Consider the following 27,620-nt stretch of genomic DNA (forward strand, 5'->3'; position numbering starts at 1 on the left):
ATCATCAACTCTGTGGACATGAGTTTGAGCAAGATAGGGGAGTTGGTGAAGCCTGGCATGCTAACGTCCATGGGGTTACAAAGAGTCTGACACAACTGTGCAACTGAACTGCACTGAACTGAGTGTAATAATATCAAATCTTGTTTTAATCACATAGATATCCATTTTACTTATCCCATTTTGAGTAAGCATCTATAGATTTCTTTATTCATTTAATATAATTTCTCTTAAAACGTTTTTTACCTTGTTGCAAATATTGCTAGACTTTCCTTACAAGTGTTTTATTAATGTTAATTATTCTAATGTTCTTACTGGCAACTGTAAAACTCATTGAGGAGAAGTAACGTCCACAATAGAAACTTTCCAAACAAGTTGTTCTTACTTGTTTTAATTAATATCAGATTTTTTTCACATTTAACTTGATTTTGTGTTTTATAGGTACCAATAAAACAGCTGTTTACATTGAGAGGGCTCAAGGTTCACCAATTTTTAGTTTCTCTGATTTTATTTATTTATTTAATTAATTTATTTTAGTTGGAGGCTAATTACTTTACAATATTGTAGTACTTTCTGCCAAACATTGACATAAATCAGCCATAGGTGTACATGTGTTCCCCATTCTGAACCCCCTCCCACTTCCCTTCCCATCTAATTCCTCAGGTTGATCCTGGTGCACCAGCCCTGAGCACCCTGTCTCATGTATGGGACCTGGACTGGCGATCTGTTTCACATATGATAATATACATGTTTCAAGGCTATTCTCTCAAATCATTCCACCCTCGCCTTCTCCCACAGAGTCCAAAAGACTGTTCTTTACATCTGTGTCTCTTTTCCTGTCTCGCCTATAGGGTCATCATTACCGTCCTTCTGAATTCCATATATATGCATTAGTATACTGTATTGGTGTTTTTCTTTCTGACTTACTTCACTCTGTATAATAGGCTCCAACTTCATCCACCTCATTAGAACTGATTCAAATGCATTCTTTTTAATGGCTGAATAATAGTACATTGTGTATATGTACCACAGCTTTCTTATCCATTTATCTGCTGATAGACATCTAGGTTGCTTCCATGTCCTGGCTATTGTAAACAGTGCTGCGATGAACATTGGGGTACATGTGTCTCTTTCAATTCTGGTTTCCTTGGTGTGTATGCCCAGCAGTGGGATTGCTGAGTCATATGGCAGTTCTATTTCTAGTTTTTTAAGGAATCTCCACACTGTTCTCCATAGTGGTTGTACTAGTTTGTATTCCCACCAACAGTGTAAGAGGGTTTCCTTTTCTCCTCACCGTCTCCAGCATTTATTGTTTTTAGACTTTTGGATAGCAGCCATTCTGACTGGCGTGAGATGGTACCTCATTGTGGTTTTGATTTGCATTTCTCTGATAATGTGTTTCTCCAATTTTAAAAGGGTCCATCATTTGGACACCAATAAAATATATGTCAATAGATATTCAAGTCATTAAGACTCAATAGACCAACCCCTAAGTCACTGGGGGAGGATGTTACCTAAATTTGGAGAGTTTATTCTAAAAAACAGTGTAGCAAAGGACAAGTTTTTAAAAACTTGAACAAACAAAATGCACAAACACAGAGTGACCTAGGGAGATCAGGTAGAACTGTATTAACATCTGAAAGACATAGAAAAATGCAAATTTCCTCTTAGAAGGCCTTTATTTAAATGAGAATTCTGAAGATATTTTTATCAAGCCAGGTTGTTAACCTTTATTGAGTGGCTTACTCAATAAAAGAGGCCCCTCATTTTAGGGCAAGATATCCTTGGTTAGATGTCATCACCGACTCAATGGACATGAGTTTGGGTACACCCCAAGAGTTGGTGATGGACAGGGAGGCCTGGCATGCTGTGGTTCATGTGGTCACAAAGAGTCAGACATGACTGAGCAACTGAACTGAACTGAACTGAACTGATACTTTAGTATAATTCCCCCAATTAACTAGGTATGAGTTCTGTACACACTGTATGTGAATCTGGCTAGGGTGTTAATTGGAAGTTGACTTTCTGATGCCCCTTGTTTTTGAGAGATTTTATTTCCCATTTTAAGTTGAACTTGGCAGGAATAAATTTTACTAGTGAGATTTTTTGGTGGGCCTATGTGGTGCTTGTGGGCTTAACTCCTCCGGGAGTCATCCCAGAGTCATTTCAGCTCATCTTACATGTCTTGAATTCTCCCTCCAGTGGTCTAAGACCATAGAGGATGCTCAGATCACTGAATTGCCAGTTCTTATTTGTGACCCCTGGATGAGCAAGTGTTTTAATTAATAAGTAAGCTTCCCTATGGGACCACTTCATGGTAAGAGGACTCAGCCTCCACCACCACTGTAAATTTCTCAGTCACCTGAAAAAACCATAACTAGCTGGGAGGAGTCTTGTCCCTTTACTTTAGAGCAAAGCTCTCATACAGTATCTTCACTTTTTTTTTTTTTCTCCAACAAATTCTGTTAAGGCATCCGAATTGAGGAAAAGCATCAGATAAGATCAGCCTCTTACCTAACTACCCAGCACAGACCACACAGTCTCCTACAATGGAGCAACCTTGGTGTCTTTCAACCAAGCCCCAGGTATCCCTCTGTATCTTTCAACTGAGCCCTCCCCACCTTTCCACTGAGTGGATATTCCCTGGTATCTTTCTCTCTCTCTCTTTTTTTTTTTTTCCTGGTATTTTTCAATCAACCTCCTCCCAATATCTTTCAACTGGGTGGATATTCCTGGTATCTTTTAACCAAGCCCCACCCAGTATCTAGACCTTGAATGGGTATGCCCCAGTGTCTTTCAAGTGAGAGAGGGTAGGTACCTGCTATACTCCATCAAATAAAACTCAGGATCATCGACCAGTACAGAAGATCTGAGAACCAGGAGAGCCTCACTTAAATCTGTCTGGACTCCCAGAGGAGGCAGATGGGCAAAAGGGGCCGCTGCTGGTACCAAGGCTCTGGATCCTTGTGGAGTTCAGGTGGAGGAAAAGAATCTGCTCTGCTGCCTTCATTGGTTGCCATAGCTGTTCACTTAAAAAATTGTGACATCCTAAAAGTTGAGAGTTATGTTTTATTTAGTGGAAATTTTAAGGTCTTAAGCCCAGGAGGCAGCATCTCAAGTAGTCCTCAGAGAATTGCTCTGAGGAGAAAGGGGCGGGGGGGAGTCAGGTTATATAGAAGTTTGCAACAAAGGACAGGTAGTCTTAACATCAAAAGTACCTTTGCGAATTAAAGAAAAACAAGTATCAAGGAATTTAGTGCTATTCCATGTATGGGAAGATGCATGAGTCTGGACTCACTGAAATCATTCCTTTCGTATTAAACTCAGTTATCTGGGGCCAGAATCTTGCATTTTTCACATCCTGAGCCCCTCAGTGCTCACCACAGGTAGTGCCTGCAACCTTATTACTTCCAAATAGCAGGTCTTTTTCTTCTTCCTGGGTGCCTCCAGGGCTCAGAAATTCACATTTGGAGGGTTGCTGATGGCATTACCATCCTTGTTTACTGACATTGCAGAAATACTCCACTTCTCAATGCTAAAGGAAACCATCAGGCTTACCTGAACTCGCACAATATGAAGCTAATATCAAGGAGCTAATACTACCAATAATGGAGTTTTTCTTTGCCTCTAGGGTAAATTGCACTGGGTTTAACTTGTGTATACAGAAAAAGGGACTTGGTCCAAACTTTTAAAGGCATTATAAATTGAACTCTAAAGTTCTCAAACATAGAATTCTTGATTTCTAGTTTAGTTGGAAATCTTCTTGAAGATATAAAGAGACAAATTAAAGAAAATGTAGCTATACAAATCAATCTTTTTATAGAATTTAGGTAGCAGAAATGTTCTTTGGGAAATTAAAAGTAACTTTTTGTTTTACAAATCTCTACAAAGCAGAAATGTAAGTACAACCCACAAGGACTTGAGAAAGTCTAATTAACTCAATCAAGTAGAATCAAAACCAGAAGAAAAAGAAAGGGAAAAGTCTTTAAAAGTTAAGAGTTCTAGATATTATATGTAATTAAAAGTAATAAAATTAATAAGGATCACATCTTTGTATGAAAGGGAGAAAGATACAAGGAATGGAAATGCAGTTTAAAGGGAAAAGAAAGTAATTTTTTCCTGGAAAGAAAACAAACAAACAAAAAAAGGGTTAATAGGACAAAATTTGAAAGTAAAAAGGAAAATTATAGAAGGTTTGCTGGAAAAGAAATCTGAAACAAGAGTTTTGTGCATGGTCAGGATTGGGTGATATTAAAAGAAAATTTAATTGAGTAAATAAATTTTAATACTAAAAGTAAGCCGTTACAGACCTAGAATTGGTTTTCTCTCCATGTTGTTTTCCCCTATAATATTGAGATGATATAATATAGTAACATTTTCCCTATAATATTCAGGTGATAAGACAGTATTATCAAAGAGACTACAGAATCTTCTTTGGTGGTATCAGCGATGCTCAAAGTTTAATGTATAGGTGTTGACAAAAGTTCCCTTCTCAAGAAAAAACTTCACTTATACTGAAGGATGTAGCAAAACTTATTTAGAGATTCTTGTTAATTGTTAACTAATATTCAGAATAGTATGAACTAATGACTGATTGATAATAGCTTATCTCCATCTGGTACGGTACATAAAAGTACAAGAGCCAGTGGCGGGTTTCTGATTCAGCTCATTCTCCTTTATTTCTGTATCTTACTACATAAGTAAAAATATCAAAGAGAATGCTTAAATATGATTTTTGCTTCTTTTTTAGTGCCTGAAAGATGTAATTTAAACTTAAATCACTTCAGGAGTAGAACAGATAACAAATATTCAGAGCTCCTAATGAATGACAGTAGGGGTCTGTGAACTGTGACTAAAAGTATTTACATAAACACACACACACACACGCACATACACACATAGAAGTAAAAGCCTGAGCCAATGTATCTGGGAGCTATTCCTGACTTCAAGTTATAAAAATCTCCTAAATGGGAGGATCATCCTCAGGATGAATATGACCTGCAGCTAATGTAATCTCAACAGACCAAGACTTGACTGATGCCAAAAACACATCTTTGGTTTTCCAATTTGTTCAAAGCCATGAGTGATTAAATTGGGTCTCAAAATATAATAAGAAATAAAGCTGTACAAACATAATAAGAAAAAATAAAGAAACTACAGCTTCCCTCCAATAGCCAGCTTGGTCGTCATTTCTTATAGTGCTCTCCCCATCACCTCAACTGACTTCATCTCCTATGTATATAAAAAAGCATGCTTCTCTTTGGTCCTTCTCCTCCTAGGGTGTTAATGTCAGTGGGAGGTTGAAACAGGGAGGTAGGTGGTAGGTATATCTCTCATAAGCATATTTCCATAAAAGCCCATAAAGGTAAGGAGAGCTAAATACAACTTATTATATAAATAGAAGAAATAAGCAATTTTACTGTCTGGGTTATATAGACCATATTATTTTTGATACATGGTATAATATAGTTTGATCCAAAACTTACTTAATCTGAATTTGTTAGTACTCCATTTGTTTCAATTTCTCTAAAGGAATAGAAAAAAAAAACATATCAATATACATTATATAGAACATTATTTTATTTTTAAAAATTAATTAATTTGTTTTAATTGGAGGATAATTACATACTGTGATGGTTTTTGCCATACATTGACATGAATCAGCCATAGGTGCACATGTGTGCTCCCATCCTGAACCCCCTTCCCACCTCCCCACCCCATCCCTCTGGATTGTCACAGAGCACCTTAATATAAAATTCCTGTTTTATTATTTTTATGCCCCAATTCCATTGTTACAACACACAAAACTTTTTTGACATTTTAAATATTTAATCTTAATCAGATATCTGCATTGTAATGATACACTGAAGAAATGACTTGATTATGATCATTGTACTTACAGTACACATTTAAGAGTGTAGGGCTCCATGTACACTGAGCTCACAAACATACAAATCACTCTTAAAAGACAAAATGACAAGAAATACACCCTGAGTGCCAAATATGTAAATGGTAACATGAATTTTCTTACTTTGTTGAAAAGCATGAATCATTAAATTTACAGTTAAAAAAATACATACAGAAAGTGCATAATTACATATAATATAACCAAGCTATAAAATACACTTACTTGTATATTATTCTAGAAAGCTATGCATATATATGTGTGTGTGTGTGTTTGTGTGTGTGTGTGTGTGTATGTTTGATGTAAACAGTCTACTAGGGACGAGATTATAGTATAGGGGAAAAACAAAACAAATTTTATTTCTTCACATGGCATACAAAGAGTGTGTGTGTGCTTAGTAGTTGAATCATGTCGGACTCTTTGCAACCCCATGAACTGTAGCCCGCTAGGCTGCTTTGTCTGTGGGGATACTCTGGGCAAGAATACTGGAGTGGGTTGCTATACCCTCCTTCAGGGGATCTTCCCAACCCAGGGATTGAAACCACGTCTCCCTCATTGCAGGCAGATGCTTTATTGTCTGAGCCAACAGGAAAGCCCATCCCTTCTCCAGGGGATCTTCTCTACCCAGAAATCGAATCAGAGTCTCTTGCACTGCAGGCAGAGTCTTTACCAGCTGAGCTACAAGGGAAGCCACATGGTTATGTTTAAAATAGGAGCTTCTCAGGTGGCGCTAGTGGTAAAGAACCTGACTGTCAATGCAGGAGACTTAAGATACATGGATCCAATCTCTGAGTTGAGAAGATCCCCTGGAGGAGGGCATGGCAACCCACTCCAGTATTCTTGCCCGGAGAATCCAATGGACAGAGGAGCCTGGCAGGCTACAGTCCATGGGGTTGCAAAGTCGTACACAACTGAAGTGACTTAGCAGGCACATGTAAAGATTATTCATTTTTTCCACAAAGAAGGAAATTAATACAGGCAAGGTGTTAAGCTAACATTCATTATTTATATTACTACAACAGTACAAATATTGAGAACTGACTTATCAGTAAAACTGTGGTTACACTTCTTTATTAGAGACACAGCTTTCTTTCCCCACCCCACCCCTAGGATTAATCAGGTCTTATTTCTAATATTAATGTATTATTTGGTTGCTTAATTTGCTCCTGTGGCATATAAATATCCTATGGAAATTGCAAATACTTCAGAATTGTGCCATGTTTTCCTTGTTAGGCCATCCCAGCTTCAGTCTCTGTCCTCCACTTCCATTTACACTAATTGCCTGCTTAGCTGCACAAATCTCATCTTGAATGTCTTCACCCCTTCTCCCTCTTCCCTGGATCTATTGTTGTCTGAAACCCAAGACTTTCTATTTCTCAGTTTACTTCCTAATTTTATGGAGCATACCCTTTAATATTCCCAAGGTTCATGGGAATTATTCAGATTTTCATTACATGTCTGAGGATAACTTTATCTTCCCATTTGATAAAGGTGAGCTTTTGAGTTGAAATCACTCTTCCTCTGGATTATTAGATCACTCTATCTTCTTCTAGCATTTAGAATTTCTACTGAGAATTTCAATACTATGCATATTGGAAATATTTTGTATGTGAAATGTTTTTCCCTCTGAAGACTTCCAAGCTTTTCATTTGCATTTATTTCATTAGAATTTCTATTAAGAATTAATAATCATACATGTGTAGGGAGTTTCTTCTTATCCATCATTAAGGGAATTTGATGATCTTTAAATATTGAAATTCAAGTTTTTCATCCCAGAATATTTTCTTGAAACATATCATTTAAATAACTAATTTATTTACAACATTGTGTTGCATTTTGCCATACATCAGCCACAGATATACATGTCCTCCACTTCTTGAACCTCCCTCCCACATCCCACCTTGTCCCACCCCTATACGTTGTCACAGGGCTTTGGATTTGAGCTCCCTGCATCATACAGCAAATTACTACTAGCTATCTATTTTAAATACATAGTCAAAGCTATGGTTTTTCCAGTAGTCATGTATGGATGTCAGAGTTGGACTATAAAGAAAGCTGAGCACCAAAGAATTGATACTTTTGAACTGTGGTGTTGGAGAAGATTCTTGAGAGTCCCTTGGACTGCAAGGAGATCCAACCAGTCCATCCTAAAGGAAATCAGTCCTGGGTATTCATTGGAAGGACTGATGCTGAAGCTGAAACTCCAGTACTTTGGACACCTGATGTGACAAACTGACTCATCTGAAAGACCCTGATGCTGGGAAAGATTGAAGGCAGGAAGAGAAGGGGAAGACAGACGATGAGATGGTTGGATGGCATCACTGACTCAATGGACTTGAGTTTCAGTGAACTCTGGGAGTTGGCGATAGACAGGGAGGCCTGGCATGCTGCAGTCCATGGGGTCACAGAGAGTCGCACACAACTGTGTGACTGAACTGAACTGAATGTATGTTTCATTGCTACTCTCTCAATTCATCCAATCCTCTCCTTCCCCTACTGTGTCCACAAGTCTGTTCTCTATGTCTACGTCTCCATTCATTTCAGTTCAGTTCAGTCTCTGAGTCGTGTCCGACTCTTTACAACCCCATGAACTGCAGCACACCAGGCCTCCCTGTCCATCACCAACTCCCAGAGTTTACCCAAACCCATGTCCATTGACTCGGTGATGCCATCTAACCATCTCAACTTCTGTTGTGCCCTTCTCCTCCTGCCTTCAATCTTTCCCAACATCAGGGTCTTTTCAAATGAGTCAGCTCTTCCATCAGGTGGCCAAAATATTTGAGTTTCAGCTTCAACATCAGTCCTTCCAGTGAACACCCAGAACTGATCTCCTTTACGATGGACTGGTTGGATCTTCTTGTAGTCCAAGGGACTCTCAAGAGTCTTCTCCAACACCACAATTCAAAAGCATCGATTCTTCTGTGCTCAGCTTTCTTTATAGTCCAACTCTCACATCCACACATAACTATAGGAAAAACCATAGTCTTGACTAGACGGACCTTGTTGACAAAGTAGTCTTTGCTTTTTAATATGCTATCTAGGTGGGTCTCCGTTGCTGCCCTACAAATAGGTTCTCCTTCCTGAAAACCTTCTGGCTAATCCTGTTATCTTAAAATGTGAATTATGGGAGTGGGTCTAGTAAGATCTTTACAATCTCCAGACATTCTTTTGATTCATTGTAATAACTAATTAAAAAGTATATAACTCCCTTGCTAACACTAGCGAGGGGGCACGCTTTGTTCCCCTTCTGATGTCTTTGTCAGAAGCTTTCTCTATCTCTTTTATACTTTAATAAAACTATTACACAAAAGCTCTAAGTGATCAAGCCTCATCTCTGGCCCCGGATTGAATTCTCCTCCAGAGGCCAAGAATCCCAGAGTCTTTCATGGTTCAGCAACAACCTTTCAATTGTTTGTAGAGATTTTGATTGTGTCAACTCTGACAGGTGTGAGGTGATACCTCATTGTAGTTTTGATTTGCATTTCTCTAATAATGAGCAAGGAAAGTTATGACCAACCTAGATAGCATATTAAAAAGCAGAGACATTAATTTGCCAATGAAGGTCTGTCTAGTTAAGGCTATGGTTTTTCCAGTGGTCATGTATGGATGTGAGAGTTGGACTGTGAAGAAAGCTGAGCACCGAAGAATTGATGCTTTTGAACTGTGGTGCTGGAGAAGACTCCTGAGAGTCCCTTGGACTGCAAGGAGATCCAACCAGTCCAACCTAAAGGAGACCAGTCCTGGATGTTCATTGGAAGGACTGATGCTGAAGCTGAAACTCTAGTACTTTGGCCACCTCATGCGAAGAGTTGACTCATTGGAAAAGACCCTGAGGCTGGGAGGGATTGGGGGCACAAGGAGAAGGGGACGACAGAGGAGGAGATGGCTGGATGGCATCACTGACTCGATGGACATGAGTCTGGGTGAACTCTGGGAGTTGGTGATGGACAGGGAGGCCTGGCGTGCTGTGATTCAAAGAGGGGTCGCATAGAGTTGGACACGACTGAGTGACTGAACTGAAACGAAATGAATAATGAGTGACGCTGATGCTTGGTACCTTTTCAAATGTTCATTAGCCATCTGTGTGTCTTCTTTGAAGAAATGTCTGTTTATGTCTTTTGTCCACTTTTGATTGGGTTGTTTGTTTTTCCACTATTGAGTTGAATGAGTTGCTTATATGTTTTGAAGATTAATCCTTTTTCAGTTGTTTCATTTGCTGTTATTTTCTCCCATTTTGAGGGTTGTCTTTTTACCTTGTTTATAGTTTCCATTGTTGTGCAAAAGCTTTTAAGTTAAACTAGGTCCCATTTGTTTCCTTTTGTTTTTATTTCCATTACTCTAGGATATGGGTCATAGAGGACCTTCCTGTGATTTATTTCAAAGAGAGTTCTGCCTAAGTTTTCTTCTATGAGTTTTATAGTTTCTGGTCTTACATTTAGGTCTTTAACCACACATTTTGAGTTTATCTTTGGGTATGGTATTAGGGAGGATTCTAATTTTAATTCTAGTTTTCCCAGCACCAGTTATTGAAAAGACTGTCTTTCTCCACTGTATATTCTTTCTTATTTTGTCAAATATAAGGTGCCCACAGTTGTGTGAGTTTAACTCTGAGCTTTCTAGTTTGTTCCATTGGTCTGTATTTCTGTTTTTGTGCCAGCACTGTATTTGATGACTGTAGCTTTTTTGTAAAGTCTGAAGTCAGGAAGGTTGATTCCTCCAGCTCCATTCTTCTTTCTCAAGACGCTTTGAATATTCAGGGCCTTTTGTGTTTCCATACAAGCTGTGAAAGTTTTCATTCTAGTTCTGTGAAAAATACCATTGGTAGTTGGGTAAGTATTGCATTGAATCTGTAGATTGTTTTGGGTAGAATAGCCATTTTCAAAATATTGGGCCTTCCAATCGTAGAACATGGTATACCTTTCCACTTGTTTGTGTTATCTTTGATTTCATTCATCAGTGTTTTATAGTTTTTGCATACAGGTCTTTTGTCTCTTTTGGTAGATTTATTCTTCAGTATTTCCTTTTTTTATTGCAATGGTGAATGCAATTCTTTCCTTAATTTCTGATTCTTATTTTTCATTATTAAAATATAGGAAAGCAAGAGACTTCTGTATGTTAATTTTATATGTTAATTATATATATAATTTTATATAATAAAAATTATATATATAATTTGTTATATTCACTGATAAGTACTAGAAAATTTGCAGTGGCATTTTTAGGGTTTTCTATGTATACTATAATATCATCTACTGAGAGTTTTTTACTTCTTTTCTGCCGGGGTCCAGCCCCGGCTGATCCAGGGTATTCGAAGCGGGGACAGCGTTGGCGACCTATTTAATTATTTATTCATCAAAGATATAAAGAGTAATAGAATGAGGATAGCTCAGTAGGAAAATTCAGTGGAGAAAAGAGGCTGAGTAGCTTGGTTTACGCGGGAGACCAATAAAACTTCAAGACAAGAAGTTTGCACCACTTACGTAGGCCACAGGCGTCCTTCCGTTCTCCCGAAGGAGAGGAGACACTGAGGCCTCCCCGGTCGGATCTTAGAAGCCCAGGCATAATTAGCAAGCATGGTGGGTTCCGCGCTCCAGATGGAGACTCAGCCAGAATTTGGGAGAGAGAGTGACATGGGGAGACCAAGTTTCAGTGAACAAGGCCCGCACTTTATTTTCCAAAGTAGTTTTTATACCTTAAGGTATGCATAGAGGATAATGGGGGAAGGGGTGGAGTCATGCAAGGACAGCAGTTCCTGGTTCTAATCTAAGCCAGGATTTCAAACTTATCATATGCAAAAGTTCAGGTGATTGACATCATCTTCTGGCCCGGAGGCCTGTTAACATTTTAAGAAACTTATTTTTCTCTAAAGGTGATTATTCCAAAGTCAGGCACCAGCCTTCCAAAAAGCATTGGACAAAGCTGCATTTTACATTTCTATACACCCATTATATCAATCAATACACTGCCAAGGACACAGTAGGTAAGGAGTATGGAGACTTAGCAGCAAACATTGGCCCAACAAGTGAAAAACCCTTCACCAATACAATTTCTAATCAATCTTTTAACTACTCAAAGGAATCTGTGTTTAGGCAGTTTAGAACATCTCCTGCCTCTCACAGTTGGGAGGCTCTGAACAATCACATGTGGCCGGAAAAACCCATTCAGGCAGGCTAGAGGATTTCCAAAGGAGTTTGTATGTTGAAACACTGTCACATCCAAGAATTATTAACTGGAGCTGTAAGCTAACTCTTTTTTCAGAGAGAGGTAGTGGGAGACAGCCCCCCGTAAAGTCAGAGGTGTAGGTGAAAGCACAAAGCAGAAAGTAGGCAGACTCTGGTTTTGGGGGTAGATGCTCGAGAATTTCCAGGGGGACTCCTGAGGCTCGATCCCGCCTTTGCGTATGCCGAGCCTCCTTCCTCATGACCTTTGTCATGGGCGGAGTTCCTCACGCTGGCTCCCGGCAGTGATAGAATTCCAGTTGAGCTATTACAGATCCTGAAAGATGATGCTGTGGAAAGTGCTGCACTCAATATGCAATATGCACTCAATATGCAATATGACGGCTCCCGGCATCTCCCGCTTTTTTATTTCTTAAAACAGCCAGATGCAGCTCAGTCGCGAGCTTCTGAATGTTCTGCCAAAGAATCCTGACAATACAAGGAAGAATGATTATGAGAAGATTAGACAGAATGTTTTTTCCAGAAATAAAAGTTAGAGAAGGTGTGAAAAAAGTCATTAGCTGCTCCAGTGGTGGTAAAATCCAGTCAAGAGTGTTCCAGGGTCTGTATTTGATTATGAAGTTTCACTAAGTCCAGGCCAATGTCAGAGCTGTTCCAAACACCTGAGATATGATTTGTAATTTTTTTCCCATTTATAATCTGTCTCATTTACCTTTAAATATGTCAAGCATATCCACCGGTAATCAGCATGGCAAGACAGAGCTATTTTCACTTTTAAAGCCTGTAAATCAGTCCCAATATGCATTATTGCCTCTTTTAAGGCGTCTACTCTCATCTCTAATTTCCTATCTATAGCTTTCTGTGTTGCTAGAGTTAAAGAAACATTTTTAGACATGGTATCAACATATTGGGCAGTATGCACTTGTTGACTCAATGATATTGCTGCCACAGTAACAGAAGCTGATATTCCTAAAATAAGTAAGCCCACAAATCGTCGCAATCGCATTAAATCCTGAAGTTGTTGTAATACAGCAAGACTATAGTTATATCAATAAGTGGTTACATTATAAGATAAGGTGGACGTTGTAACACTTACAAAGGAGCAAACATATTGAGGGTTTAAACAAGATGAGAGCATACATTGTTCACAGGTCACTACATTGGGTCCACCAGTTTAAAGTCACATGTACATTAAGTTTTCCAGAATCGTTGGTAAAGAGAAAAACATAAGGAGAGGGTAGACAAGCCAAAACAGAATAAGTAGAATTACTTTCTGGTTGGAGTTCGCGCTGCAGCAGCCTCGTCAGTCTCGCCGGGATCTCGATGTTTATCTTGCCTCCCCTTCTGGTGGGCTCCTCTTTTGTGATCGAAGCAATGGGGGAACTGGATGTCTGGGGGTCTGCAACATGGTGAATCAGCCTGTCTAAATTGGAGAATCTGCATCCTGTGGAAAAATATAAGCACATCCTCGACCGATAGTTAATAATGGGTCAGGACCCTTCCATTGTCCTGAGAGGGCCTTCCATTTGACTAATGGTTTTGCATTTAATTGCTCCAGGCACCAATGACGAAGCATTGCAATAGTTCTGGCTGAAATCAGTATTTAAAATATTTATTACGAAAAGAGCATGTTGCAAGATTTGATGGGGAGAGCTATACTTAAACTCCCCTTCTTTTAGTTTTTGAATTTGGATTTTTAATGTTTGATGTGCTCTTTCCACAATGGCTTGTCCCTGTGGATAATAAGGGATGCCTGTATTATGTTTAATTTGAAACTTTATACAAAATTCCTGAAAAGACTTAGAAGTGTAAGCAGGAGCACTGTCAGTTTTCAGAGCTTTTGGCAGGCCCAAATATGAAAAACAAGTAAAGAGATGTTGTATCACATCTTTACCTGCCTCTCCGGTATGAGCAGTTGTAATAATAATGTGATAAAAGGTATCTACAGTTACATGAACAAAAGACAGTTTTCCAAATGAAGAGACATGAGTTACATCCTTCTGGCAGAGTACGTTAGGTTTGAGACCATGAGGATTAACTCCCATAGGTAGACTATTATAAACAGTGGGGCAGTGTAAGCAAGAACGCACAATCTCTCGAGCAGTCTCTCTGGGAATTTGGAATTGATATCTTAAGGCAGTAGCATATTGATGATGAAGTGAGTGAGAGGCTCTGGCCTCCTCAATCACAGTAGCCACTGTATTTCTGGTTAACAAGTCAGCCAAATCATTAAAGGCATTTAAAGGGCCGGGCAATCCAGAATGAGCCTGAATATGTCCAGTGAAAAATATTTTATTTCTTTTCCAAATTTGTTGCTGTAACTTAGTTAACAAATGAAATATGGTAGTTTTATTTTCAGGCAGGACTGCAGTCTCAGTGTGCGGAATCAGCCTGACCACATACTGAGAATCAGAGTAAAGATTAAATTCCTCATCTGCAAACATAGCAAAAGCCTCTATGACTGCTGTTATTTCAGCTCTTTTAGCTGAAGTTTTTTGTGTTTTTAAAACTTTTTGGTGATTTTTAGTAACTATGAAGGCTTTACCATTTGCTGACCCATCAGTAAAAACTATTTGAACATTTGGAACAGGAGATTGTTTATATCTGACAGAAAAAATAACTGGATGTCTGCATATAAAATTCAACAAAACATGTGAAGGTAAATGATGCAAAAATTTGACCAAAATAGTTTCCTATAGCAATCTGCCAATTTTCAAACATTAGAAGAGCATCAAGTTGTTTCTTATTATATGGAATTAGAATTTCTGATGTCTCTTTACCAAATAATTCAATGCTCCACTTTTTCCCTTTAATATCAAAGTAGCTATCAATCCTAGATAAGAAGCCACTACTTTTTTAGTTTGAGCGGGAAGATGGACCCACTCTAGGGGGCCATTTTGCCATAAAACCAATTTTTTGTCTGGCTTCCCCAATTACACCTATGGGGGTTTTATGGCAAAAGAATTGTCAAGCAGTTGTCAATTTAATTTTTTAATTTTTAAAATTTACATTTTAACAACATAAATTTAGAGATATGTTAATTTAGGTCTAATGTTTAGTTTAGGTCTCTGTATAAATTTAAATAATAAATGTATAACCTCCTTATCTCATTTTAGTATACAGATATACCTAAATGCAAGATGTATTTATATAGTTTATACTTGTTACCATATAATATATATAAATCGATATACTTGAATTAATCTTTATAATTAATATATTAATATATATATTACAGCAATACAACACGTACACAGCTAATACCAACCAACACAAACCAATGTACTGCAATAATACATGTCACACATATATAATTATACAGTATATAGAACATATATCATCACAGCACATCAATCTATACCAATTAATATCAGCCACTCACACACATATTACTGCAATATACATTTAATTATACAGTATATATATAATATGCATATATAGCATACATATTAATTTATATACAAATTAATCAAGTATAGATCTATAAATAGAATTAGGTATACCTTTATTATATTTTATTTATACCCATACCTAATTAGGCAAACTGTAATTATGAAAATATATTTATATTATGTATTTATAACAACATATAAAGTATTGTTAATTGTACCGCCTGTTGATAACTAAGAAATTGAGAAAACTCTTCTCTGAGTATCTCCTATTTGAGACAGCACGTCCCTCCCCCATAGGGTAAAGAAGAGTATAGGAACTACATAGGGTTGGAAAGTTCCACAGGTATCCTCAAACTGCCAATTTAACATTTTTGAACTTTTAACTACTGTGGGGGCTCGAGGGCAAATGAAACAAAATTTGACTCCTGAAATCTATCAGGGCAACTTGCCAATCATCACTATTTTGTAAAAGACTTGTAGTTGATCCTTATTGAGTGAAATTATTATATTTGGTACTTGTTTTCTAAAAAGTTGTACACTTCGTTTTTCCTCCTTTTATAATTAATTGTGTCACCAAGCTGGGAAAAGATAAAACTATTTTTCTTAGGGTACTGATAGATGGAACCAATGGGCCTTTTTGTCACAAGCGCCTTGTAGGTGTATGTTTTGTGGCAAGAATAATTTAATCTCATCTTTTGGTAATATTAATCCTAATTAACTGATCATTTAAAGTCTCATCTACTTTAACAAGAGCTGACTCTGTCTCATTTAGTCAACTTTCTCTTAGAACTGGAATTAGGATTGCTTTTTAAGTAATCAAAGGCTTTAAATCTGCAGTAGTCAGTTTTAAATGTGGGCGTATCCAATTAATGTCCCCTAATAATTTTTGGAAATCATTTAAAGTTAGTAAACAATCTTCAAATGGGCATTATCAATTTTCAAAACTTTTGGCACCTAAATATGAGAAGCAAGTAAAGAGGTGTTGCACAACATCTTTATAAGCTTCTCCAATTATCGTTTTGTAAACTAAATCTGGTCTATAGCTTTTTATATGACAAGTAACCATCTAACTTTGCTTGAATACTTCCAGCAATGGGGAACTCACTACTCTTCAAGGTTTTAAACTCTCCCTCACCTTTTTCTCTACAGCATTCCCACCCTGCATACCACTTTCTCTAATCCCACCAACTCATTTTCAGTAGTATGTGTTGGCCAGGAGCTGGGTCAGTCTTTCCCAGAAATGTTAAGAGACGTCTGTTCCTGTGTCTAATAGCCCTGACATTTTATTTTCTTGAATTAAAAGATCTTTTAAAGGCCTTGGAGCTGTAATTTCCTGGCACCCAAAAGGCTAGATCACTAGATCTAAATGCTCTGTGGCTCTTAGCTTGAGAAGTCAAGTTTTTTCCTGTCTGATAAGGTAAAAGCAAAAACTGTGTTATTCTTTGACTTTTATTAATTTGTAGTTTTGGTAGGCTGCGAGATCAAAACTTTAATTTCTCCAATATAATCAGAATCTACTACACCATGCACCACCGAATTTTTTTTTTTTTTTTTTTTTTTTAAGAAAGCGAGCTTCGCCCTAGCACAAGTCCTACAATGCCCTCAGGCAGGGGGCCAGCCACTCCCATTGGAATCGGAGCATGTCAGGGGTTAATATTGTTGCTAAATCCCCTTAGCCTGGGTGAGACCCCCCTGAGGGGGTTTTCTCCAAGGAGCACGCTCTGCATATTGTGCATGCAGTCTTGTTTTAAAAGCTCCACTGTTTTAAAAAACTTTTTATCTTTTTCAGGCTTAGGCAACACTTTGAGAGGCTTTGGGGGCAAAGCGGGGAACTCTTGGGCCCTAGAAGGCGCAAACGGAGGCGGCGGCGATGGCCTTAAATCAGAAAGTGGTGGATAAGTTTTTTGTTTTTTAAAGGTTTGCGCAGAGCGGGAGGGAGCTCGCCAGGGCACCTGGTCACAGTGTCTCTTACTGTCTCTCTCTCTCTTCCTGCCTTTTTCACTTTTCTCTCACCCCTCCTTTTTTGCTACCCTTCTCTTTCCTTCGTTTCTTTCTCTTTACCCTCTTCTCTTCCCTAATTTTTTTTTCCCTATCTTTTTCTGTGTATCTCCTTTTTTAACTTCCTTTCTCTATCTTGATGCGTTCCCTGATTCCTTCCTTCTCCGTTCCTCTCCTTTTCAGTCTTTAGCTCTTTTTCTATCTTTACATCTTTCTCTATTTTCTTTACTTTTTTTTTTTTTTCACTTTTTTTTTTTTCTTTTTATTTTTCTTTTTTTTTTTTTCCGCTTGGGTGAGGCCCCCCTGAGGGGGTTTTCTGCAATGAGCAGGCTCTGTATATTGTGTATTCTTTACAAGTTCCTTTGTTTAAAAGAAATTTTTTTTTTTTTTTTTTTTTAATCTTTTTCAGCCTTAGGTCTGGGAGGCTTTGGATGTAAACTGGGGAATTCCTAGGCCCTGGGAGGTGCAAGCGGAGGTGGGGTAGTCTCCTTAAATCAGAAATTGTTGGATACATTTTTAAAGGTTTGTGTAGAGGGGGAGGGGGCTCGCCAGGGCGCCCGGCCGCAGCGTCCTGTAAGCCCTCTCCTTCCTCGGGAGGTAGAGCACAGTCTCCCTCCTTTTCTTCGTCAATGGCAGAAAATATGATCTGCGCAGAAGGTGGAGACCCACTACCATCTACCGCTATAGCCTCTCCCATAGGCTATCCCACAGCCTCATGACGAGGGTCCAGAACATTTTTAATCATATTTATAGCATAAGTTTTTAGTTGTTTTTTATCTTCACCCAAGTATCTAAATTAACAGTAGCCTCTTTAACAGTTTCAAGATTACTTGTATAAAGAGTTGCCATTCTTAGTTTCAGTGTTACCCATGTCAGAAAATTAAGTATAATAGAAGATAAAGCTTTTAGCTTTTAAAAGATCAGGCTTTTCTTTGGCCTTTTAACTTCAGAAACCGTTTTTTCTCTCTAACTCTTTAACACTTTCAACACTTCCCACTCCTACTCGCCCTGTCTATCCTACAGGGGGGTCCGCGGCACCCTGAGTGGGGTCCTATCCGTCCCTAATATTCAACACTGGGGGAAAGGGTTGGGGACCTACCTTCGAATCACCTGTCTCGGGCGCCACCTGCCGGGGTCCAGCCCCGGCTGATCCAGGGTATTCGAAGCGGGGACGGTGTTGGCGACCTATTTAATTATTTATTCATCAAAGATATAAAGAGTAATAGAATGAGGATAGCTCAGTAGGAAAATTCAGTGGAGAAAAGAGGCTGAGTAGCTTGGTTTACGCGGGAGACCAATAAAACTTCAAGACAAGAAGTTTGCACCACTTACGTAGGCCGCAGGCGTCCTTCTGTTCTCCCGAAGGAGAGGAGACACTGAGGCCTCCCCGGTCGGATCTTAGAAGCCCAGGCATAATTAGCAAGCATGGTGGGTTCCACGCTCCAGATGGAGACTCAGCTAGAATTTGGGAGAGAGAGTGACATGGGGAGACCAAGTTTCAGTGAACAAGGCCCGCACTTTATTTTCCAAAGTAGTTTTTATACCTTAAGGTATGCATAGAGGATAATGGGGGAAGGGGTGGAGTCATGCAAGGACAGCAGTTCCTGGTTCTAATCTAAGCCAGGATTTCAAACTTATCATATGCAAAAGTTCAGGTGATTGACATCATCTTCTGGCCCGGAGGCCTGTTAACATTTTAAGAAACTTATTTTTCTCTAAAGGTGATTATTCCAAAGTCAGGCACCAGCCTTCCAAAAAGCATTGGACAAAGCTGCATTTTACATTTCTATACACCCATTATATCAATCAATACACTGCCAAGGACACAGTAGGTAAGGAGTATGGAGACTTAGCAGCAAACATTGGCCCAACAAGTGAAAAACCCTTCACCAATACAATTTCTAATCAATCTTTTAACTACTCAAAGGAATCTGTGTTTAGGCAGTTTAGAACATCTCCTGCCTCTCACAGTTGGGAGGCTCTGAACAATCACATGTGGCCGGAAAAACCCATTCAGGCAGGCTAGAGGATTTCCAAAGGAGTTTGTATGTTGAAACACTGTCACATCCAAGAATTATTAACTGGAGCTGTAAGCTAACTCTTTTTTCAGAGAGAGGTAGTGGGAGACAGCCCCCCGTAAAGTCAGAGGTGTAGGTGAAAGCACAAAGCAGAAAGTAGGCAGACTCTGGTTTTGGGGGTAGATGCTCGAGAATTTCCAGGGGGACTCCTGAGGCTCGATCCCGCCTTTGCGTATGCCGAGCCTCCTTCCTCATGACCTTTGTCATGGGCGGAGTTCCTCACGCTGGCTCCCGGCAGTGATAGAATTCCAGTTGAGCTATTACAGATCCTGAAAGATGATGCTGTGGAAAGTGCTGCACTCAATATGCAATATGCACTCAATATGCAATATGCCGGCTCCGGGCACTTTTCCAATCTTGATTACTTTTATTTTTCTTTTCTTATTGCCATGGTTAGGACTTCCAAAACTATGTTGAATGCTAGTGGCAAGAGTGGTCACTTTTGTTTTGTTATTGATTTTAGAGGAAATGCTTTCAGCTTTTCACCATCAAGGATGATGTCTGCTATGGGTTTTTCATGTACTGTTCTGTGCTGTGCAAAGTTGCTTCAGTCATGTCCAATTCATTGTAACCCTATGGACTTTAGCCTGCCAGACGCCTCTGTTTGTAGGATCCTCCAAGCAAGAATACTGGAGTGGATTGCCATGCCCTCTTAAAGGAGATCTTCCTGACATGGGATCGAGCCCACATCTCTTATGTCTCCTGCATTGGCACTGGGTTCTTTACTTTAGTGCCACCTAGTATATGGTCTTTAGAAGCAAAATATATTAAGAAGAGGTGGCAAGAATACACGGAAGAAATATTTTTAAAAGACCTTATTGACCTAGATAACCACCATAGCGTGATCACTCACTTAGAACCAGACATCTTGGAGTGTAAAGTAAAGTAGAACTTAGGAAGAATCACTATGAAAAAAGCTAGTAAAGGTGATGGAATTCCAGTTGAACTATTTAAAATCCTAAAAGATGATGTTGTTATAGTGCTGCATTCAATATCCTAGAAAATTTAGAAAACTCAGCCATGGCCACAAGACTGGAAAAGGTCAGTTTTCATTTCAATCCCAAAGAAAGGCAATGTCAAAGAATGCCCAATCACTGCACAATTTCACTCATCTCACACATGGACATCACCAGATAGTCGACACTGAAATAAGACTGATTATATTATTTGCAGCCAAAGATGGAGAAGCTCTATACAGTCAGCAAAAACAAGACCGGAAGCTGACTGTGGCTCAGATCATGAACTTCTTTTGCCAAATTCAGACTGAAATTGAAGAAAGTAGAGAAAGCCACTAGACCATTCAGGTATGACCTAAATCAAATCCCTTATGACTATACAGTAGAAGTGAGAAATAGATCTAAGCGACTAGATCTGATAGACAGAGTGCCTGATGAATTATGGATGGAGGTTCGTGACATTGCATAGGAGACAGGAATCAAGACCATCCCCAAGAAAAAGAAATGCACAAAAGCAAAATGGCTGTCTGAGGAAGCCGTACATATAGCTGTGAAAAGAAGGGATGAAAAAAGCAAAGGAGAAAAGGAAAGATATACCCATTTGAATACAGAGTTCCAAAGAATAGCAAGGAGAGATAAGAAAGCCTTCCTCAGGGATCAATACAAAGAAGTAGAGGAAAACAATAGAATGGGAAAGACTAGAGATTTCTTCAAGAAAATTAGAGATACCAAAGAAACATTTCATGCAAAGATGGGCTCAATAAAGGACAGAAATGGTAGTTATCTAAGAGAAGCAGAAGATATTAAGAAGAGGTGGCAAGAATACACAGAAGAACTATACAAAAAAGATCTTCAGGACCCAGATAATCGTGATGGTGTGATTACTCACGTAGAGCCAGACATCCTGGAATGTGAAGTCGAATGGGCCTTAGGAAGCATCACTACGAATAAAGCTAGTGAAGGTGATGGAATTTCAAATCATGAAAGATGATGCTGTGAAAGTGCTGCACTCAATACGCCAACAAATTTGGAAAACTCAGCAGTGGCCACAGGACTGGAAAAAAGTGAGTTTTCATTCCATTCCCAAAGAAAGGCAATTTAAAAGAATGCTGAAACTACTCCACAATTGCACTCATCTCACACGCTAGTAAAATAATGCTTAAAATTCTCCAAGCCATGCTTCAGCAATACGAGAATTTTGAACTTCTAGATGTTCAAGCTGGTTTTAGAAAAGTCAGAGGAACCAGAGATCAAATTGCCAACATCCAATGGCTCATTGAAAAAGCAAGAAAGTTTCCAGAAAAAACATCTATTTCTGCTTTATTGACTATGCCAAAGCATTTGACTGTGTGCATCACAATAAACTGTGGAAAATTCTGAAAGAGATGGGAATACCAGACCACCTGACCTGCCTCTTGAGAAACTTGTATGCAAGTCAGGCAGCAACAGTTAGAACTGGACATGAAACAACAGACTGGTTCCAAATAGGAAAAGGAGTACGTCAAGGCTGTATATTGTCACCCTGCTTATTTAACTTATATTCAGAGTACATCATGAGAAACACTGGGCTGGAGGAAGCACAGGCTGGAATCAAGATTGCTGAGAGAAATATCAATAACCTCAGATATGCAGATGACACCACCCTTATGGCAGAAAGTGAAGAAGAACTAGAGCCTTTTGATGAAAATGAAAGATGAGAGTGAAAAAGTTGGTTTAAAGCTCAACATTCAGAAAACTAAGATCATGGCATCTGGTCCCATCACTTCACGGCAAATAGATGGGGAAACAGTGGCTGATTTTATTTTTCTGGGCTCCAAAATCACTGTAGATGTTGATTGCAGCCATGAAATTAAAAGATGCTTGCTCCTTGGAAGGAAAGTTATGATCAACCTAGACTGCATATTGAAAAGCAGACACTACTTTGCCAACAAAGGTCCGTCTAGTCAAGGCTATGGTTTTCCAGTGGTCATGTGTGGATGTGAGAGTTGGGCTATAAAGAAAGCTGAGCACTGAATAATTGATGCTTTTGAACTGTGGTGTTGGAGAAGACACTTGAAAGCCCCTTGGAATGTAAGGAGATCCAACCAGTCCATCCTAAAGGAGATCAGTCCTGAATATTCATTGGAAGGATTGATGCTGAAGCTGAAACTCCAATACTCTAGCCACCTGGTGTGAAGAGCTGACTCATTTGAAAAGACTCTGATGCTGGGAAAGATTGAGGGTAGGAGGAGAAGGGGACGACAGAGGTTGAGATGGTTGGATGGCATCAGTGACTCAATAGACATGGCTTTGGGTGAACTCTGGGAGTTGGTGATGGAAAGGGAGGCCTGGTATGCTGTGGTTCATGGGGTCACAAAGAATAGGACATGACTGAGCAACTGAACTGAACTGAACGCACACTAGTAAAGTAGTGCTCAAAATTCTACAAGCCAGGCTTCAACAGTACATGAACCAAGAACTTACAGACATTCAAGATGGATTTAGAAAAGGCAGAGGAACCAGAGATCAAACTGCCTACATCTGGTGGATCATAGAAAATGAATGAGAATTCCAGGAAAACATCTACTTCTGCTTCATTCACTATACTAAAGCCTGGACTGTGTGGATTATCAGAAACTGTGGAAAATTCTTCAAGAGATGGGAATACCAGACCACCTTACCTGCCTCCTGTGAAACCTGCATGCAGGTCAAGAAGCAATAGCTAGAACTGGACATGGAAAAAAATGACTGGTTCCAAACTGGGAAAAGAGTACGTCAAGGCTGTATATTGTCACCCTGCTAATTTAACTGATATACAGAGTGCATCATGCAAAATGCCAGGCTGGATGAAGCAGAAGCTGGAATCAAGGTTGCCAGGAGAAATGTCAATAACCTCAGATATGTAGATGACATTACCCTTATGGCAGAAAATGAAGAAGAACTACAGAGCCTCTTGATGAAGGTGCAACAGGAAAGTGAAAAAGCTGGCTTGAAACTCAATATTAAAAAATACTAAGAACATGGCATCCAGTTGCATCACTTCATGGCAAACAGATGGGGAAAGAATGGAAACAGTGACAGACTTTATTTTCTGGGGCTCCAAATTCACTGCAGATGGCAACTGCAGCCATGAAATTAAAAGACATATGCTCCTTGGAAGAAAAGCTATGACAAACCTAGACATTATTAAAAAGCAGAGACATTACTTTGCTGAAAAAGGTCCATCTAATCAAAGCTCTGGTTTTTCCAGTATTCATGTATGGATGTGAGTTGGACCATAAAGAAGGCTGAGCACTGAAGAATTGATTCTTTTGAACTGTGGTGTTGGAGAAGACTCTTGAGAGTCCCTTGGACAGCAAGGAGATCCAACCAGTCCATCTTAAAGGAAATCAGTCCTGAATATTCATCGGAAGGACTGATGCTGAAGCTGAAACTCCAATACTTTGGCCACCTGGTGAGAAGAGCTGACTCATTAGAAAAGACCCTGATATTTGGAAATTAGAAGGCAGGAAAAGAAGAGGATGACAGAGGACAAGACAGTTGGATGGCATCACCAACTCAATGAACATGAGTTTGAGCAAGCTCCAGGAGGTGGTGAAGGACAGGGAAGACTGGTGTGCTGCAGTCCATGGGGTTGCAAAGAGTTGGATATGACTGAGCAACTGAACAACAGTGTTGAGGTACATTCCTTCTTCGGGGCTTCCCTGGTGGCTCACACATTAAACAGTCTGCCTGCAATTTGGGAGACCTAGGTTCAATCCCAGGGTCTGGAAGATCTCCTGGAGAAGAAAATGGTAACCCACTCCAGTACTCTTGTTGGAAAATCCCATGGATGGAGGATGGAAATCCCATGGACAGAGGATATGGTGTATCACATTGATTGATTTGTCTATATTGAAAGATGCTTTCATCCCTGGAATAAAGCCCACTTCATCATGATGTATGGTCTTTTTAATGTGTTGTTTGCTAGAATTTTGCTGAGGATTTTTACATGTATGTTCATCAGTGATATTGGCCTGTAATTTTCTGTGTGGGGGGGGAGCATCTTTATTTGATTTTGATATCAGGGTAATGGTGACCTCATACAATGGGTTTGGGAATTTTCCTTCCTCTGAAATTTTCTGGAAGAGTTTGAGCAGGATAGGTATTAGCTCTTCTCTGAAATTTTGGTAGAATTTGCCTATGAAGCCATATGGACCTGAGTGTTTCTTTCTTTCTTTTTTCCCTTTTCATTACAGTTCCAGTTTCCCTGCTTGTGATCATCTGCTCAAATATTCTATTCCTGGTTCAGTTTTGGATGGTTATACTTTTCTAAGAATTTGTCCATTTCTTTCAGGTTGTCCATTTTATCGGCATATAGTTGCTCATAGTAGTTAGTCTCTTATGGTCCTTATTTCTGTATTGTCTGTTGTAACTTATATTTTATTTCTAATTTTATTGATTTGAGTCTTCTTTCTTTTCTTGATGAGTCTGGCTAATGATTTGTCTTATGTGCTTATCTTCTAAAGGAACCAGCTTTTAGTTTTACTGATCTTTGATATAGTTCCCTTCATTTCTTTTTCATTTATTTCTGCTCTGATCTTTATGATGTCTTTCCTTCTACTAACTTTGGAGTTGTTTTGTTTTTCTTTTTCTAGTCGCTTTAGGTTTAAGGTTAGGTCATTTGTTTGCTATTTCTTTTCTTTCTTGAGATAGGCTTATATTGTTACAAAATTCCCTCCTAGCACTGCTTTCAGTGCATCCCATAGGTCTTGAGTTGTGGTGTTTTCATTGTCATTTCCTTCTAGGTATTTTTTTTATCTCCTTTTTTATTTCATCAGTGACGTCTTGTTTATTCAGAAGTGTATTGTTTAACCTCCATGTATTTTTGTTTGTTTGTTTGTTTCCCCCCTGTAGTTGATATCTAATTTTACAGCACTGTGGTCAGAGAAGATGCTTGAGATTATTTCATTTTTTTAAAATTTACCAGTGCTTGATTTGTGACCCAAGATGTGAACTATCCTGGAGAATGCTCCATGTGCACACACACACACACACATACACACAAAACCTACCATTTTTGGATGAAATGCCGCATAGGTCTACTTAGTCCAATGTATCAGTTAAGCCCATGTTTCCTCATTAATTTTATATCTGGATGATCTGTCCATTGGTGTGAGTGGGGTACTAAAGTCCCCCAATAATATTGTGTTACTGTTGATTTCCCCTTTAATAGTTGTTAGCATTTGCCTTATGTATTGAGGTGCTCCTACACTGGGTGCATATATATTTATAGTTTTTTTTATATCTCCTTGGATTGATCCCTTGATCATTATGTAATATCCTTCATTGTCTCTTATAACAGTCTCTATTTTAAACTCTATTTTATCTGACATGAATATAACTACTCCAGCTTTCTTTTGATTTCCATTTGAATGTAATATCTTTTTCCAACTCCTAACTTTCAGTCTGTATGTGTCCCTAGGTCTGAGGTTGGTCTCTTTTAGACAGAATATATAGGGGTCTTGTTTTTGTGTCCATTCACACAACCTGTGTCTTTCTTTTGGTTGGAGCATTTAGTTCACTAACATTTTAAGGTAATTCTTGATATGTATGATCCTATTATCATTTATTTTATTTTTTTTTTATTTGTTTTTGTAGGCCTTTTCTTTTTTTTTTTGTATGTCCTTTCTAGAGAAGTTCCTTTACCATTTGTTTTAAAACTGATTTGGTGGTGCTGAATTCTCTTAACTTTTGCTTACCTATAAAGTTTTTTATTTCTCCTTTGAATCTGGATAACAATCCTTACTGGATAGAGGAAAAAAAGAGAGAAATATAGAGAGAGACTGGTAGTAAGAATGTCCTTGTGATTCCTTTCTTTTCCTCTTCACACAGTGTGCTCCAGTCAAACTGCCTATTCAGAACGTCCTCCAGTATTTTTAGGAAGGTCTCTGGACCTGTTGTGGGCAGTGTGGGTTCAGCACAGACTCACATCTTGCCTGACACCAGTTTGTACTTTTTCCCAAAGTCCACAGTTGCACCTAAATTCCACAATCTCTCCTTTACTCATGCAGCCTCTGGTACTACACTTTGGCTTTCAGCTTGCCTTTGCTTGTCAGCCACCCTCTGTTGTCTATTCTTGGTGCAGACATGAGGGAGGGAATGCAGCAGCTTTTAGGGCTCACTTGATCAGTTGGGCTGGGGAGAGGGAAAGGTATGGCAGATACAGCTGGGATATATCAGGAGTGCCTGCTCCAGCTGAGACCTACAGTAAGTTGCTACAGCCCAAGATGGTTCGTGTGCCTTCCCCAGGGAGTTGGCTCCTGGTTGTAGGTCTTTTGGCAGAGCCAAGCTGATCTGACTCCCAGGAAGATGTGGGCAGTGGCCCATGCCCACTCATAGCTTGGTTGCTGCTGAGAGCCCTGAGGTCAAGACCATAGTGGCCTCCGGTCTTCTGCCTGTGGGACTGGTGCCATGTTTCTTACATCTGGAGTTGCAGACCACAGGTGGCTCATCCCCCTACAGGCTTTGTGAATGCAGAGTCCTATGTTCTGTGTGCTTACTGTGTCAGAATATTCCTGTGGCAATGATCTTTTGCCTCTCTGACAGGCCCAGGCTTTTCCCTGGACTCCCTCAGATATGTCATACTAGCCCCCTCAGAGTATCATCACGGCAGTCAACCCCAGTCCTCTTCCTGATATCTGACCCCCAAAGCATGAGCCTGAGCTCCAAGCCACCACTTGCTGCAAGTGTGCAAGTTGTTTCATGGCTGGGAAGTGCCCTTCACAAATTATCTCTGTCATTAATTCTCTCCAGTTTGCCTTTAGATCACCTGTCGCTATGCTCTCCTCTGAGATTCCCAAGCTCCCCTGACCCCATCTGTGAGCAGGTTTCCAAGTATGTGGAAACTTTTCCTGCTTCACGACCACCTTCTGAGGGTTCAGGTCTCCTTCCTGAAATCTGTTGTCCTTTTTTTTTTTTTTAATCTTTATCTTTTGCCCTACCTCATTCTGATGAGATTGGCTTGACTTCTTGGAAGTCTGGGGTCCTCTGCCATCATTCAGAAGGTGTTCTGTAGTTGTTCTACATGCAGATAAATTTTTGTTATATGTTTGTGGGGCAGAAGGTGATCTTCCCATCTTACTCCTCTGCCAACT

General features: G+C 39.3%; 1 protein-coding gene across 1 annotated transcript in view; it reads right to left on the reverse strand.

Annotated features, from left to right (window-relative positions):
* Nucleotides 1–1,855: 1,855 nt before the first annotated feature.
* The window catches only part of LOC123331684, a 112,872-nt gene continuing 87,107 nt past the window's right edge, over nucleotides 1,856–27,620 (reverse strand). The window contains exon 4 of the mRNA XM_044936471.1: nucleotides 1,856–5,523. Coding sequence (XP_044792406.1) covers nucleotides 5,484–5,523 — 40 coding nt within the window. The 3' untranslated portion in view covers nucleotides 1,856–5,483. The remainder of the gene's footprint in view (nucleotides 5,524–27,620) is intronic.

This window comes from Bubalus bubalis, chromosome X (genome assembly GCF_019923935.1).
Source record: "Bubalus bubalis isolate 160015118507 breed Murrah chromosome X, NDDB_SH_1, whole genome shotgun sequence".
Taxonomy (NCBI): Eukaryota; Metazoa; Chordata; class Mammalia; order Artiodactyla; family Bovidae; genus Bubalus; species Bubalus bubalis.